The 16,491-nt window shown below is 44.6% G+C and overlaps 1 protein-coding gene across 8 annotated transcripts in view; it reads left to right on the top strand.

The window, feature by feature from the left end:
- Positions 1–16,491, top strand: part of mast2 (microtubule associated serine/threonine kinase 2) — a 334,787-nt gene that overhangs the window by 140,181 nt on the left and 178,115 nt on the right. Inside the window, exon 1 of one of the 8 annotated variants that reach the window (XM_082957052.1) lies at positions 7,025–10,323. The exons of the other annotated variants lie outside the window; for them this stretch is intronic. Coding sequence (XP_082813178.1) covers positions 10,285–10,323 — 39 coding nt within the window. The 5' untranslated portion in view covers positions 7,025–10,284. Of the gene's footprint in view, positions 1–7,024; positions 10,324–16,491 lie in introns of those variants that run through there. 8 annotated transcript variants of the gene reach the window in all.

Raw genomic sequence — 16,491 nt, 5'->3', positions numbered from 1 at the left:
GGTCTGGCTGCCTCTGATAATGACCTGTTGGTCTGGCTGCCTCTCTGATAATGACCTGTTGGTCTGGCTGCCTCTGATAATGACCTGTTGGTCTGGCTGCCTCTGCTAATGACTTGTTGATCTGGCTGCCTCTGATAATGACCTGTTGGTCTGGCTGCCTCTGATAATGAATTGTTGGTCTGGCTGCCTCTCTGATAATGACCTGTTGGTCTGGCTGCCTCTCTGCTAATGACCTGTTGGTCTGGCTGCCTCTCTGTATGTGATTATCGCTACACACTGACGGTCTCTCATTGGTTCTCCCGGTTCCCTTCTAACCCACACTCCTCCCCTTCCTTGTTCTAGTTTCTGTTGATGCATTGAACAGTACCAGTCAGTTTTGTATGACTTCCTGCGAGTTGAGCAGAACATGTGTTTTTCCTCAGTGAGAGAGCAATTCAATTCCTGGGTCCACTGCAGTGTACCCTAGCATAGAAAGACGCTGGAGCGTTGGTCCCACTTCTGATTTTCAGGGGAAACAGAAATACTGTATCGCTGAAATCCGGATGTCAGTGTTGAAAAGCAGCAGGAAGCTGCCACTGATCAAATGACTAACTAGTAGTTTACATCAGACATTCATTTTTTTCTAGATATCTAAGATTGTGTGATCATTTGTTTTGGCTCGCTGTGTGTCTATTTGTGTGTGTGTGCGCCTCTGTCTTGAAATATTTAAATCAATATTTCCCCCCAGCCACACACAAGTAGTTGAAGGTGCTTTGTTATAATCTTAAAAAGTCAGGAGTGTGTGTGTGCGCGCGCCTCTCTTTGTATCTACTATATGTTTTGTTGCTGTCTGTGTGTATGCTTAGCCTATACTATGGGGCATTGGCATATTTGTGACCCACCACCTGGATTCAGTCCTATGTTACAAAATTTGACATTGTGATTTTTACATTGGATAAAAGTAGAGAATCAGAGCTAGAAAATGGTATATCATACACTTCAGTTGAGAAATCAATAGGAAAGGAATTCTGCTTTGAAAGTTGATAAACTTGTAACCCCACTTTTGACAAAATGTCCCTTGAATGTTTTGGTACACCTACTGGAGAGCTCTTCTTTGTCTCCACCCATTCAGCATCGTCACACCCTCTTAAGCCTTAGCCCCACCCATCTCTTTAAGGATTCACAGTGTAGTAAACAACATATTTCAAAATTAAAAGTGGTGAAAATAGTAGCAAAAAGTAGTAGTAAAAATAAACTAGTCCTAGGGCCTATATGCTTATCTGACTTTGGTGCAGGTCTTATTGTTCTTCATATTACCGTCTCTGGTAAACACACACTATATCAAACAAAATCTAAGTTTATTTGTCACATCCACAGGATACAGAAGGTGTAAACGGTACAGTGAAATGGTTATTTGCATAGTGAAGTCTTTTGTTTAGGCATGTAGATGGCTAGCTAGCTAGCTAAACGATGAACCAAAATCCCAACTCTAATTCTGCGTTCAAAACAACTGGGAAAAATCTATTTGAATGGTCATCCAATTTGGAATTCCAATTCAGGCCTCTTTCTAGAGCTCCTACTCAGATCATACACGTAACGTTAGCTAGTGAGCCAGCCAGCTAATGTTAGCTAGCTAGCTAACAGTACGCTTTAACTTGCAATGAAAACAACAATTAGAAAACAACAATTAGAAACGTATTTATCTGAAAATGTAGCTAGACCCTTACCTGTATACATGGATGAACGTTTCTCCCTATGCCATGGTTGCCCTTAGTTTGAAGATGTAATCTGGAGACAGGTGTTTTATACAACAGCCTTCTTTCTGTGTTCTCTTTTTAGACTCTCTGCATTTGGCAATCATTTCTCTGCTTCCACCGGGCATTCTACTGATTTAAATAAAATCGTATTCCGTGACAACGACACCATTTCTTTCCCACCATTGTCATCAGCAGACTTTACATCGTCTTGTTAAATGAAAATGATTTTAGTGATTTCCTCATTATCTGATTCATTTCGAGAGTCAGAGAGAATCCGGCATTGGCACGATCATCCTCCAGAAAGTAGTCCGTCACAATGTTTTCCCACTGAGCTTTGTTGATAGCAGTATTATCTTCAGGGCAGCAATGTTGAGAGCAGCAGTAAAACTTTTTCAAGATATCTTTTTTTTTTTTTAAAGGTATGGTAGACAGGATTATCCACACATGCTTAGCAGCTCATGATATAGACAGAAGCACGCTACGTGGCAGACCAATCCGAACTCATCTCTTGGCACGTCCAGCCCATCCATTTCTCTGCCAATCATGGCTAGCGGAAAGGTTCCTGTATTTTTCCATGGCTAAACCAACTTGTTATTTAAAAATGTATTCATATTTACAGATGGCTGACAAGTTTGTTATTAAGAGGCATGAAAGTACACATATTCCACAAGGCATTTCTGCCGAAAAACGTATTTTGATCTTGAAATGCCTCTCCTGTGAAGTAGTAACATGCGGGAAAAAAATGGACTCCCTATTTAAAATGATGGAGAACAAGATATGAAGGAACTCTGGTGGAGTTTTGGTGCAGGTACAGCCAACTAGCCCAAAAATAATATTGCGGTATTGTTAAAACAATACGATATTATCTCTATAACTGTATACATTTTTTCCCCCACAAATCTCTACTCTAAACCACTGTTTTCTCTGTCTGGGTTCTGGTTAAGGGGACAGAAATATGGAAAGCGAGACGGAGAGAGATATGGATACTGAGATCCAGAGACAGGTTGTGGTTGTGTGTTCACACGCTAGCTGGAATGGCACTGGGCTCCTGGTCTGGAGTGGGAGGAGATAAGGGGGCTATAAGCATCCACACAGCCTGACCTGATGGCTGGTGAATGTATGACCAGTGGAAAATAACTCACGGCTGTCTGTCCGTGGATTGGGGTGGGGTGAGGTCAGGGGCGGGGCTCTGTCTCTCTGACCACTAACCTTAAACCCTAGCTTTAACCTCTGACCTCTCAGGCTGTGGTGTGGTAAATCACAGTGTTGGCTGAACCTGTAGTTTACAGTATAGGCTTGAAGTATGCTCTCTTTTGTTTTGAGAAGACACCAGACTGCACAGTTGTGTGTGATTGGATGAAACTAACTGAAATGGTCATCTCACAGTGTCGGTGTGGGCTACTGCCTTCTACCCTTTCTCACTCCCTATCTCTCTGTTTGTGTTTTCAACCTGCAGCTATCAGGAAATAACACTGATCAAATGTTTTCACACTTTTAATGTGTTAGTTTCATCAGCTGTTGTACAATGTGATATAAAGCATAGGAAAAAAGTGTAATTTTGACTGCATTGGGCCTTTAAAGAATCCTGTATGAGTCTGCTGACATCCATAGGCTTTAAGCTTCCTTTTAAGAGGTATTTTGTCAGCTTTCTGCAATACAGATGTGATAGAAGAGCCGGTGTTTAACATGGGCTTTGCTACACAGAAAGCAGCAGTTGATTACTCCATTGTCAACACTTTGATTTAATCAGTAGACCTACATCAATATCTTTGAAAATATCATATAAATATCATCAGCTTTTAAAACAATTCAATCTGTTTTCTTTGATCATATTTTGGACTATTGAGGCAATCTCTCCACTAGCCTACCTATTGTTCCTGCAGTGAGGCAGATTCACCATCTGCTATCTAATCATTTATTTGCATATAGTCTCCAAAAAGCCTACCAGTATGCAAATTGGAAGCCAAATTAACAGCTCTCTTACCGATGCAATTTGGTAAGCTACAGATGAGTCACTCACTTTAACGTCAATGTCTAGCAAGTCCTGATGGACCTTATATCGAAAATACAAATGAGAACTTTAGTTAACTTTTCCGGATGCGATACCATGAACATATGACTATGATTTATGAATGGCAAGGATATACAGTAACAGTCAAAAGTTTGAGGGTTTTTCTTTATTTTCACTATTGTAGAATGATAGTGAAGACATCAGAACTATGAAATAACACATGGAATCATGTAGTAACCAAAAATGTGTTAATTAAACAAATCAAAATATAGTAGTAGCCACCCTTTGCCTTTGACAGCTTTGCACACTCTTGGCATTCCCAAAAATAAAGAAAAACCCTTGAATGTGTAGGTATGTCCAAACTTTTGACTGGTACTGTATGAGATCGACTTTGTTCAGTTAGTTCGACACCTTTTCTAAACTAAGCTGTTCGTCAATCAAAGCTCAGTAAATAGTCTAAGTGCCACCACTGCATGGCTGCATATGAAACATGCCAGGGTCCAATGCTAACTTTTTTTCTCACTGGCCCCAACCAGTTGGGCAAAGCCTACTGGCCCAAACAGAATTTCTACTGGCCCGGACATGGTGTAGTTAAGTGGATGGGGGTCATGCAGGCCCTATAGGTTGGCATGCTTCCTCTCTACATACAGATATTAATAGGTTAAATGTGGTTATTACTATATGTATTAAAATCTGCTTAATATAATTTAGCAATGCAAGTCACTCGCAGGAACGTGGTGGTGCTTGAATTAACGACCAATCACATAGCTCAAATACAAATAGCATGACATTTACGTGTGTGGTCTTCAATGGTTTTCAATGGTAAAAGTCTGCGCTGTGGCTGGGCCACTCAACGACATTAAAAGACTTGTCCCGAAGGGTCGTTGTCCTGTTTGAAGGTAAACCTTCGCCCCCAGTCTGAGGTCCTGAGCTCTCTGGTACAGGTTTTCATCAAAGATCTCTCTTTACTTTGCTCCGTTCATCAGACCAGAGAATCTTGTTTCTCATGGTCAGAGTCCTTTAGGTGCCTTTAGGCAAACACCAAGTGGGATGTTATGTGCCTTTTTACTGAGGAGTGGCTTCCGTCTGGGCACTCTACCATAAAGGCCTGATTGGTGGAGTGCTGCAGAGATGGTTGTCCTTCTGGAAGGTTCTCCCATCTCCACATAGAAATTCTGGAGCTCTGTCCATCGGGTTCTTGGTCACCTCCCTGACCAAGGCCCTTCTCCCCTGATTGCTCAGTTTGGCCGGGCGGTCAGCTCTAGGAAGAGTATTGGTGGTTCCAAACTTCTTCCGTTTAAGAATGATGGAGGCCATTGTGTTCTTGGGGACCTTCAATGCTGCAGAAATGTTTTGGTACTCTTCCCCAGATCTGTGCCTCAACACAATCCTGTCTGGGAGCTTTACGGATAATTCCTTTATCCTCATGGCTTGGATTTTGCTTTTACATGCACTGTAAACTTTGGAACCTTATATAGACAGGTGTGTGCCTTTCCAAATCAGACCGGATTTCTCATGGTCTGACAAACATTGCTCTATGATGGTGTTGATATGAGTATTTCATGGCTACTGATGTGAGTACTACAAGTGATAGTCATTTAGACAGGTTACCTTGGCCTGGTTTCCCTTTGTAATCTGTGATAGTTTGCAAGCCCTGCCACATCCAACGAGCGTCAGAGCCAGCATAGTAGCATTCGATCTTAGTCCTGTATTGACATTTTTAATGTTTGATGGCTCATCGGTCGTTGTAACGGTATTTCTTATAAGTGTCCAGTTTAGTGTCGTGTTCTTTTAAAGCGGCAGCTTTAGCCTTTAGGTCAGTGTGGATGTTGCCTGTAATCCATGGCTTCTGGTTGGAATATGTACGGTCGGTCACTGTGGAGACGACGTCGTCAATGCACGTATTAATGAAGCTGGTGACTGAGGTGGTATACTCCTCAATGTTATCGTATGAATCCCAGAACATATTCCAGTCTGTGCTAAAACAGTCCTGTAGCTTAGCATCCGCTTTATCGGACCACTTCCGTATTGAGCGTGTCACTGGTACTTCCTGTTTGAGTTTTTGCTTGTAAGCAGGAATCGGGCACGTAGAGAGTTATGGTCAGATTTGCGATATGTAGGTCGAGAGGGAGCTTTGAATGTGTTTCTGTCTGTGCAGTAAAAGTGATCTAGAGTTTTGTTGCCTCTAGTTGCACAGGTGACATGCTGGTAAAAATGAGGTAAAACAGATTTCAGTTTCCCTGCGTTAAAATCCGCGGTCGTTAGGCGCGCCGCCTCTGGATGTGCATTTTCTTGTTTGCTAATTGCCCTATACAGCTGAGTACAGTCATTATGCCAGCATCGGTTTGTGGTGGTAAATGGACAGCTATGGGAAATATAAATGAAAACTCTTGGTAAATTGGATGGTCTTCAGCTTATCATGAGGTATTCCACCTCAGGCGAACAAAACCTCAAGACTTAACATTAGAGATCGCGTACCAGCTCTTGTTAAGAGATGCACACCTCCCCTTAACCTTACCCGAAACTGCCATTTGGTCTTGACGATGCTTAGAAAAACCAGCTAGATGTCTATTATCAATGTCCTTGTTCAGCCATGACTCAGAGACACATAGGATATTAGTTCTTCAGGTCCCGTTGATAGGAGTCTCGAACTGAGCTCGTCCATTTTGTTTCCCAGTGGTTATGTTTTCCAATAGAACAGAGAGTAGAGGCGGTTTATCTTCTCGCCGACGTAGTCTCGTCAGGGAGCCCGCTGGTTTGCCTCTCTTCTGCCGTCTCTTCCTGTTTCGAGTCCCTTGGATTAGGGCCTGGTCCAGAATGAGCAGTGCAGCCACAGCTGCCAACTCGTTAAAGTAGAAATCTTCCTCCATTAGCTGTTCTAATGTCTAGAAGCTGTTTACGGTCGTAGGAAATGATGGTGGCAATATTATGTTAAGATCAGTGTAAAAAAAAACCACTAAATAGCAGAATTGGTCAGAAGCCAGTAAGACGGCAGCTATCCACTGCCATCTTCCATAAAGTGTTATTTCACGCAGAGGTCACTCCGGCCCGTGCTGTGTCTCTTCAACATTCTTGCATCCTCAGATCCCCTTGCCCTTTGACACACACACACGCACGCACGCACGCACGCACGCACGCACGCACGCACGCGCACACACACACACACACACACACACACACACACACACACACACACACACACACACACACAAAGAGTGGTCCCTTGAGGAGAGGGGTTGTAGTGGCTGCTCTCCTGGCTGACCCCTCAGGATTGATTCTGTGAGTGCCTTTAGGAGTCTCTGGCCCTGCTGTAGAAACTGCTACTCCATCATGACTAATTACTTTGTAAGAAAACACTGTAGAAATTGAATTTCTTGTACTTATTTTTGTACCCGTCTTCCGCTTACCTTTGTAGTTCCTTTGTAGGTGACTGGTAAAGCGCTCTCTGCCTTCACTGATCAAGTGCGTGGGTGGATAGTGCTCTCTCTTCCTCTCGCTCTCTTGCTCTCATTCTACCTCTCCCTTTCTCTCCATCACTCCCCTAGCATTCTCTGCTTGTCTTTCCCTTTCAGCATGCATAGGAGTTAAATCCACTTTCCTGTTCCCCTCGCATCTCTCTCTCTCCACTCTCTTCTTTCCCTCTCTCTCTCTCTTTCTCTCTCTCTCCTCTCTTTCCCTCTCTCTCTCCTCTCTTTCACTCTCTCTCTCCTCCTCTTTCCCTCTCTCTCCCCTCTCTCTCCTCTCTTTCCCTCTCTCTCTTTCCCTCTCTCTCTACTCTTCTCTTTCCCTCTCTCTCTACTCTTCTCTTTCCCTCTCTCTACTCTTCTCTTTCCCTCTCTCTACTCTTCTCTTTCCCTCTCTCTGTACTCTTCTCTTTCCCACTCTCTCCCCTCCTCTTTCCCTCTCTCTCTCTCTCCCCTCCTCTTTCCCTCTCTCTCCCCTCCTCTCTTTTCCTCTCTCTCCCCTCCTCTCTTTCCTTCTCTCTCTCTGTACTCTTCTCTTTCCCTTTCTCTCTCCCCTCCTCTCTTTCCCTCTCTCTCTCCCCTCCTCTCTTTCCCTCTCTCTCCTTTTGGTGGCGTTGAATGAAAATATCACTGACTGTACATATCTTTGTAAATTATTTGATTTATTGAAAACAACCTGACTAGTGTAATGTTAGGTGAATAAAAGACTAGTGTAATGCTGGGTGATAGAAAGACTAGTGTAATGCTGGGTGAATGAAAGACTAGTGTAATGCTGGGTGAATGAAAGACTAGTGTAATGCTGGGTGAATGAAAGACTAGTGTAATGCTGGGTGAATGAAAGACTAGTGTAATGCTGGGTGAATGAAAGACTAGTGTAATGCTGGGTGAATGAAAGACTAGTGTAATGCTGGGTGAATTAAAGACTAGTGTAATGCTGGGTGAATGAAAGACTAGTGTAATGCTGGGTGATAGAAAGACTAGTGTAATGCTGGGTGAATGAAAGACTACTGTAATGCTGGGTGAATGAAAGACTAGTGTAATGCTGGGTGAATGAAAGACTAGTGTAATGCTGGGTGAATGAAAGACTAGTGTAATGCTGGGTGAATGAAAGACTAGTGTAATGCTGGGTGAATGAAAGACTAGTGTAATGCTGGGTGATAGAAAGACTAGTGTAATGATGGGTGAATGAAAGACTAGTGTAATGCTGGGTGAATGAAAGACTAGTGTAATGCTGGGTGAATGAAAGACTAGTGTAATGCTGGGTGAATGAAAGACTAGTGTAATGCTGGGTGATAGAAAGACTAGTGTAATGCTGGGTGAATGAAAGACTAGTGTAATGATGGGTGATAGAAAGACTAGTGTAATGCTGGGTGAATGAAAGACTAGTGTAATGCTGGGTGAATGAAAGACTAGTGTAATGCTGGGTGAATGAAGACTAGCTTTAGAGGAGAACCGGTAGCTAGCTGTTAACGACCGATAGGAGGCTGACTGACTGTGTTCAAATATTGTTGATAAATAATTAATTAGCCTACCGTCGTATCTGAGCACTCATGATTAATGAATTGTAATGCAATAAAAAAAGCAGCACGGACCACAGATTAGTATGTGAGGAACTGTGTGTGTTTGGGCTCCTGTGTGTGTGTTTGGGCTCCTGTGTGTGTGTTTGGGCTCCTGTGTGTGTGTTTGGGCTCCTGTGTGTGTTCAAACGCAGCCCCTTGTTTTGATGACAGAAACAGGGCTGTGGCGACAGAGTGAGTAGGAGGAGAGTACGAGAAGCGGAGCTTCTATCCCTCCATTCATTCTATGTAAATGCACTGCCGCCTGCTCGCGTTGGATTGGTTGGCTCCCCGAACAGCTCTTCAGACAAACGAGAGAGCACAGGGAGGGAGAGAGACATAGGAAAGGAGAGTGATGCGGAGTGTGTGTTCTTAAAGGTCCAGTTCTAATTAAGCCGGCAGGCTGCAGTGAGACGGACGATCAGTCTGCGCGCCCCTTTCTCTTCCTCTTACCCCTGAGGTCCCATTGTCATCATTAATGTCTATCCCAAACTGTCCATGAATTATGGAGTAGTGAAGTCTCCATAGAAATATTGCCTGTGGGGAACAGATAGACGGACGGAAGGACAGACAGAGAAAGAAAGAGAAGAAGGGGATGAAGAACACAGCTGTAAGCCGCCACTCTGCATGCTCCTTCTTCTGCACAGCGCAGGCTCAGTGAATGTCAGAGAGAGAGAGAGGGAGCGAGCGAGCGAGCGGTGTGCCCTTCGCTGAACGGATGAATGGGAGAGGAGCAGAGGGAGGCTGAGCTTGGAGACAACACGTGCTTCACAGAGAGAGAGAGGAAAGAAAGGCAGGGAGGACGGGAGAAGCAAGCTCGCATACCGCTATCACCCTAGTTACATCAGAGCTGCACCGACTTCCACCGGCAACAAACCAGCAGAGGGGGACATGAAGAGGACTGGTCTGATCTGAGCCACATATAGAGGAGGAGCTGTATAAAGTTCCCGTCTGTTCCCCGGGCTGTTGAGTTCCTGTCTTTGTACTGAGTGGCGGACAGACAGTGCCGTGCCGTGCTGGTCATGCGTGTGGAATGTAGCGTGGCCCCATTGAGAAGAACAGAAAACAAACAAATGCTGCTGAACCTTTCATTTTCAGGAGGAAGTTACACTACAGTGTGAATCAGGGAGGGACACTTTCTAAGAGGTACTAGAAGTCAAAGGAAAGACTGTTTAGCGTTTTGCACCAATCGGCAAAAACTTCAAGACTGCCGAGGCATGAGGCAAGCAGACGGTCTGAAAGAAAGGAGAGGTATTTCTTCCGTCTGGACGATGACACTGCTCTGAATGAATCCTGCTGGACCAGAGGAGAGAGAGAAGGGAGTATGAGCTAACTCACCCTCACTAATCCACCCCTAAAAAGTGCCTGTTCACGTCCCCCGTATCCTGGCGCAGAGGACCTTCTCTATCTGTACCACAACCCCAGAGGAAGGGGTGTGTTTGTAACCCTGTACCCCTAAAGAGGGGTGAAGCTTCCTGGATATAGACTCCACTGTGCGACTCTACAGCAGAAGCAACATGGATGACTCCAGTATTCTCAGACGTAGGGGTCTGCAGGTAAGGAGAGCTCCCAGCCGACCACCAATCATCAACAAGCTCCCTCACATCCATATCAAATCAAATCAAATGTATTTATATAGCCCTTCTTACATCAGCTGATATATCAAAGTGCTGTACAGAAACCCAGCCTAAAACCCCAAACAGCAAGCAATGCAGGTGGAGAAGCACGGTGGCTAGGAAAAACTCCCTAGAAAGGCCAAAACCTAGGAAGAAACCTAGAGAGGAACCAGGCTATGAGGGGTGGCCAGTCCTCTTCTGGCTGTGCCGGGTGGAGATTTTAACAGAACATGGCCAAGATGTTCAAATGTTCATAAATGACCAGCATGGTCAAATAATAATAATCACAGTGGTTGTCGAGGGTGCAACAAGACAGCACCTCAGGAGTAAATGTCAGTTGGCTTTTCATAGCCCATCATTGAGAGTATCTCTACCGCTCCTGCTGTCTCTAGAGAGTTAAAAACAGCAGGTCTGGGACAAGTAGCACGTCCGGTGAACAGGTCAGGGTTCCATAGCCGCAGGCAGAACAGTTGAAACTGGAGCAGCAGCACGGCCAGGTGGACTGGGGACAGCAAGGAGTCATCATGCCAGGTAGTCCTGAGGCATGGACCTAGGGCTCAGGTCCTCCGAGAGAGAGAAAGAAAGAAAAAGAGAAAGAGAGAATTAGAGAGAGCATACTTAATACTCCAGATATAACAGACTGACACTAGCCCCCCGACACATAAACTACTGCAGCATAAATACTGGAGGCTGAGACAGGAGGGGTCAGGAGACACTGTAGCCCCATCCAATGATACCCCCGGACATGGCCAAACAGGCAGGATATAACCCCACCCGCTTTGCCAAAGCACAGCCCCCACACCACTAGAGGGATATCTTCAACCACCAACTTACCATCCTGAGACAAGGCCGAGTATAGCCCACAAAGATCTCCGCCATAGCACAACCCAAGGGGGGGGTGCCAACCCAGACAGGAAGACCATGTCAGTGACTCAACCCACTCAAGTGACGCACCCCTCCTAGGGACGCCATGGAAGAACACCAGTAAGCCAGTGATTCAGTCCCTGTAATAGGGTTAGAGGCAGAGAATCCCAGTGGAGAGAGGGGAACCGGCCAGGCAGAGACAGCAAGGGTGGTTCGTTGCTCCAGAGCCTTTCCGTTCACCTTCACACTCCTGGGCCAGACTACACTCAATCATAGGACCTACTGAAGAGATGAGTCTTCAATAAAGACTTAAAGGTTGAGACCGAGTCTGCGTCTCTCACATGGGTAGGCAGACCATTCCATAAAAATTGAGCTCTATACGAGAAAGCCAGGCCCTCCAGCTGTTTGCTTAGAAATTCTAGGGACAATTAGGAGGCCTGCGTCTTGTGACCATAGCGTACGTGTAGGTATGTACGGCAGGACCAAATCGGAAAGATGGGTAGGAGCAAGCCCATGTAATGCTTTGTAGGTTAGCAGTAAAACCTTGAAATCAGCCTTTGCCTTAACAGGAAGCCAGTGTAGGGAGGCTAGCACTGGAGTAATATGATCACATTTTTTGGTTCTAGTCAGGATTCTAGCAGCTGTATTTAGCACAAACTGAAGTTTATTTAGTGCTTTATCCGGGTAGCCGGAAAGTAGAGCATTGCAGTAGTCTAACCTAGAAGTAACAAAAGCATGGATTAATTTTTCTGCATCATTTTTGGACAGAAAGTTTCAGATTTTTGCAATGTTACATAGATGGAAATAACCTGTCCTTGAAACAGTCTTGATATGTTCGGCAAAAGAGAGATCAGGGTCCAGAGTAACGCCGAGGTCCTTCACAGTTTTATTTGAGACGACTGTACAACCATCAAGATTAATTGTCAGATTCAACAGAAGATCTCTTTGTTTCTTGGGACCTGGAACAAGCATCTCTGTTTTGTCCGAGTTTAAAAGTAGAAAGTTTGCAGCCATCCACTTCCTTATGTCTGAAACACAGGCTTCTAGCGAGGGCAATTTTGGGGCTTCACCATGTTTCATTGAAATGTACAGCTGTGTGTCATCCGCATAGCAGTGAAAGTTAACATTATGTTTTCGAATGGCATCCCCAAGAGGTAAAATACATAGTGAAAACAATAGTGGTCCTGAAACAGAACCTTGAGGAACACCGAAATTTACAGTTGATTTGTCAGAGGACAAACCATTCACAGAGACAAATTGATATCTTTCCGACAGATAAGATCTAAACCAGGCCAGAACTTGTCTGTGTAGACCAATTTGGGTTTCCAATCTCTCCAAAAGAATGTGGTGATCGATGGTATCAAAAGCAGCACTAAGGTCTAGGAGCACGAGGACAGATGCAGAGCCTCGGTCTGACGCCATTAAAAGGTAATTTAGCACCTTCACAAGTGCAGTCTCAGTGCTATGATGAGGTCTAAAACTAGACTGAATCATTTTGAATTCATTGTTTGTCTTCAGGAAGGCCGTGAGTTGCTGCGCAACAGCTTTTTCAAAAATTTTTTGAGAGGAATGGAAGATTCGATATAGGCCGATTAGTTTTTTATATTTTCTAGGTCAAGGTTTGGCTTTTTCAAGAGAGGCTTTATTTCTGCCACTTTTAGTGAGTTTGGTACACATCCGGTGGATAGAGAGCCATTTATTAGGTTTAACATAGGAGGGCCAAGCACAGGAAGCAGCTCATTCAGTAGTTTAGTTGGAATAGGGTCCAGTATGCAGCTTGAAGGTTTAGAGGCCATGATTATTTTCATCATTGTGTCAAGAGATATAGTACTAAAACACTTTAGTGTCTCCCTTGATCCTAGGTCCTGACAGAGTTGTGCAGACTCAGGACAACTGAGCTTTGGAGGAATACGCCGATGTAAAGAGGAGTCTGTAATTTGCTTTCTAATGATCATGATCTTTTCCTCAAAGAAGTTCATGAATTTATTACTGCTGAAGTGAGAGCCATCCTCTCTTGGGGAATGCTGCTTTTTAGTTAGCTTTGCGACAGTATCAAAAATACATTTCGGATTTTTCTTATTTTCCTCAATTAAGTTTGAAAAATAGGCTGATCGAGCAGCAGTGAGGGCTCTTCGATACTGCACGGTACTGTCTTTCCAAGCTAGTCGGAAAACCTCCAGTTTGGTGTGGCGTAATAAAATGGTGGTCCGATAGTCCAGGGTTATGAGGAAAAACATTAAGAGCCACAACATTTATTCCATGGGACAAAACTAGGTCCAGAGTATGACTGTGGCAGTGAGTAGGTCCAGAGACATGTTGGACAAAACCCACTGAGTTAATGATGGCTCCGAAAACCTTTTGGAGTGGGTCTGTGGACTTTTCCATGTGAATATTAGTCACCAAAAATTAGAATATTATCTGCTATGACTACAAGGTCCGATAGGAATTCAGGGAACTCAGTGAGGAACGCTGTATATGGCCCAGGAGGCCTGTAAACAGTAGTTATAAAAAGTGATTGGGTAGGCTGCATAGATTTCATGACTAGAAGCTCAAAAGATGAAAACTTCGGGGGGTTTTTGTAAATTGAAATTTGCTATCGTAAATGTTAGCAACACCTCAGCCTTTGCGGGATACGCGGGGGATATGGTCACTAGTGTAACCAGGGGGTGAGGCCTCATTTAACACAGTAAATTCATCAGGCTTATGCCATGTTTCAGTCAGGCCAATCACATCAAGATTATGATCAGTGATTAGTTCATTGACTATAACTGCCTTGGAAGTGAGGGATCTAACATTAAGTAGCCCTATTTTGAGATGTGAGGTATCACAATCTCTTTCAATACTGGCAGGAATGGAGGAGGTCTTTATACTAGTGAGATTGCTAAGGCGAACACCGCCATGTTTAGTTTTGCCCAACCTAGGTCGAGGCACAGACACGGTCTCAATGGGGAAAGCTGAGCTGACTACACTGACTGTGCTAGTGGCAGACTCCACTAAGCTGGCAGGCTGGCTATCCACCTGCTGCCTGGCCTGTACCCTATTTCTTTGTGGAGCTAGAGGAGTTAGAGGCTTTATGACTGTGCCATCAACTTGATTATTTAGCAGACATCACTTGCTTATGTTCAGTCAGCACATATATCTTAGGAAGCAGTGTCTTAGACCACTGTGCCACTCAGGTGCTGTACAATGTGGCCGGTCTGGAGTAGGCTACAGTACAACAATGTGGCCGGTCTGGAGTAGACTACAGTACAACAATGTGGCCGGTCTGGTGTAGACTACAGTACAACAATGTGGCCGGTCTGGAGTAGGCTACAGTACAACAATGTGGCCTGTCTGGAGTAGGCTACAGTACAACAATGTGGCCGGTCTGGAGTAGGCTACAGTACAACAATGTGGCCGGTCTGGAGTAGGCTACAGTACAACAATGTGGCCGGTCTGGAGTAGGCTACAGTACAACAATGTGGCCGGTCTGGAGTAGGCTACAGTACAACAATGTGGCCGGTCTGGAGTAGGCTACAGTACAACAATGTGGCCGGTCTGGAGTAGGCTACAGTACAACAATGTGGCCGGTCTGGAGTAGGCTACAGTACAACAATATGGCCGGTCTGGAGTAGGCTACAGTACAACAATGTGGCCGGTCTGGAGTAGACTACAGTACAACAATGTGGCCGGTCTGGAGTAGGCTACAGTACAACAATGTGGCCGGTCTGGAGTAGGCTACAGTACAACAATGTGGCCGGTCTGGAGTAGGCTACAGTACAACAATGTGGCCGGTCTGGAGTAGACTACAGTACAACAATGTGGCCAGTCTGGAGTAGGCTACAGTACAACAATGTGGCCGGTCTGGAGTAGGCTACAGTACAACAATGTGGCCGGTGTGGAGTAGACTACAGTACAACAATGTGGCCGGTGTGGAGTAGACTACAGTACAACAGTAAGAGCATAATAACCCTAACATTTCCACACCCTAACTGTAGTCTGTTTCTCTTAGAATAAAAACCTTAGTGTAACAACAGTTTTAGTAAGTACTACTGAAGTCGTGCACAATTATCACTTTCTATTTAGGTTTATGTCGCCCATTCATTGTCAGAGACAGTAGCGCCTTGGAACCCAAAAGCATAATCACTGCTCTAACTCCCCCTTGCGCTGGTCTGGAGCAATGAATTAGTGACGCAGGGTACCGTACTAAACCACAAATTACCTCTAAGTCCCGCAGCATAGTCACAAAACTTTTAGTGGCGCAACCACTGTATATAGGTCTGGATGGCAGGAAGCTTGGCCACAGTGATGTACAGGGCAGTACGCACAACCCTCTAGCGCCTTACGGTCAGATGCCGAGCAGTTACCATACCAGGCGGTGATGCAACCAGTCAGGATGCTCTCGATGGTGCAGCTGTAGAATTTTTTAAGGATCTGGGGACCCATGCAAAATGTTTCCAGTCTCCTGAGGGGGAAAAGGTGTTGTTGTTCCCTCTGTCTCTGTGTGAGCGGTGCTCGCGTATGTCTACACTTTGTGTAACTGTTAGCGATGATGCTAATGATAACCTTATTCTGGTTATATGTTAACTACAAAGTAGCCTATGCCTACCTGGCAGAATGATAGCATGATTATTTGCATCAATCCAGTAGCCATTTGTTTCGCAAACTCTGCAATCAAACTCTGCAAGCGCCACAGAAACATTGCTAACCAAACAGGGTAACTACACCCAAAGTCCACATTTTTAAAATATTTTTCACAGAATTCAAAAGTGGTCTCCTGATGTGGTTTAAGCATTATTGTGGACTTAAAACATCCAAGGGTGACACCTCTTCCTGACTGTTTGTCAGCTTGTGGTTTAAAGTGATTCCTGTGTACTTTTGTATACTTTTCAGCCAGTAGTCCTGAAAGTATCACTCGACCCAAAAGTCCCAAAAATTGCATACTACGTCACATATGTGCTCCATGTCATTGCTCTCTCTCTCTCTGCTGTGTCCACAGAGCCCGCACTCTAACCTCATTGGATAATGCTGGGCAGGACTCTTGCTACAGGACTCGACAACACCTAGCTGTTACTCAAATGCGAGGGGCTGAAGCTCATTAGCTAGAACTCTGATTTTTAGGGGGCTGGTCCACGTGGGGGAAAATGTAGGGTCACTTTCAAACTCACATCCCAAAATATACACATTTCACTTCACATGATCATTGCGGGCATGACACATGGTGGGTGAAAAAGCAATTTGTGTATCTCTAATAATTTGTACTTT

Source organism: Salmo salar, chromosome 10 (assembly GCF_965601325.2).
Source record: "Salmo salar chromosome 10, fSalSal1, whole genome shotgun sequence".
Taxonomy (NCBI): Eukaryota; Metazoa; Chordata; class Actinopteri; order Salmoniformes; family Salmonidae; genus Salmo; species Salmo salar.
Note: the sequence above shows the minus strand (reverse complement) of the source record. Positions and strands in the feature narration are given on the sequence as shown.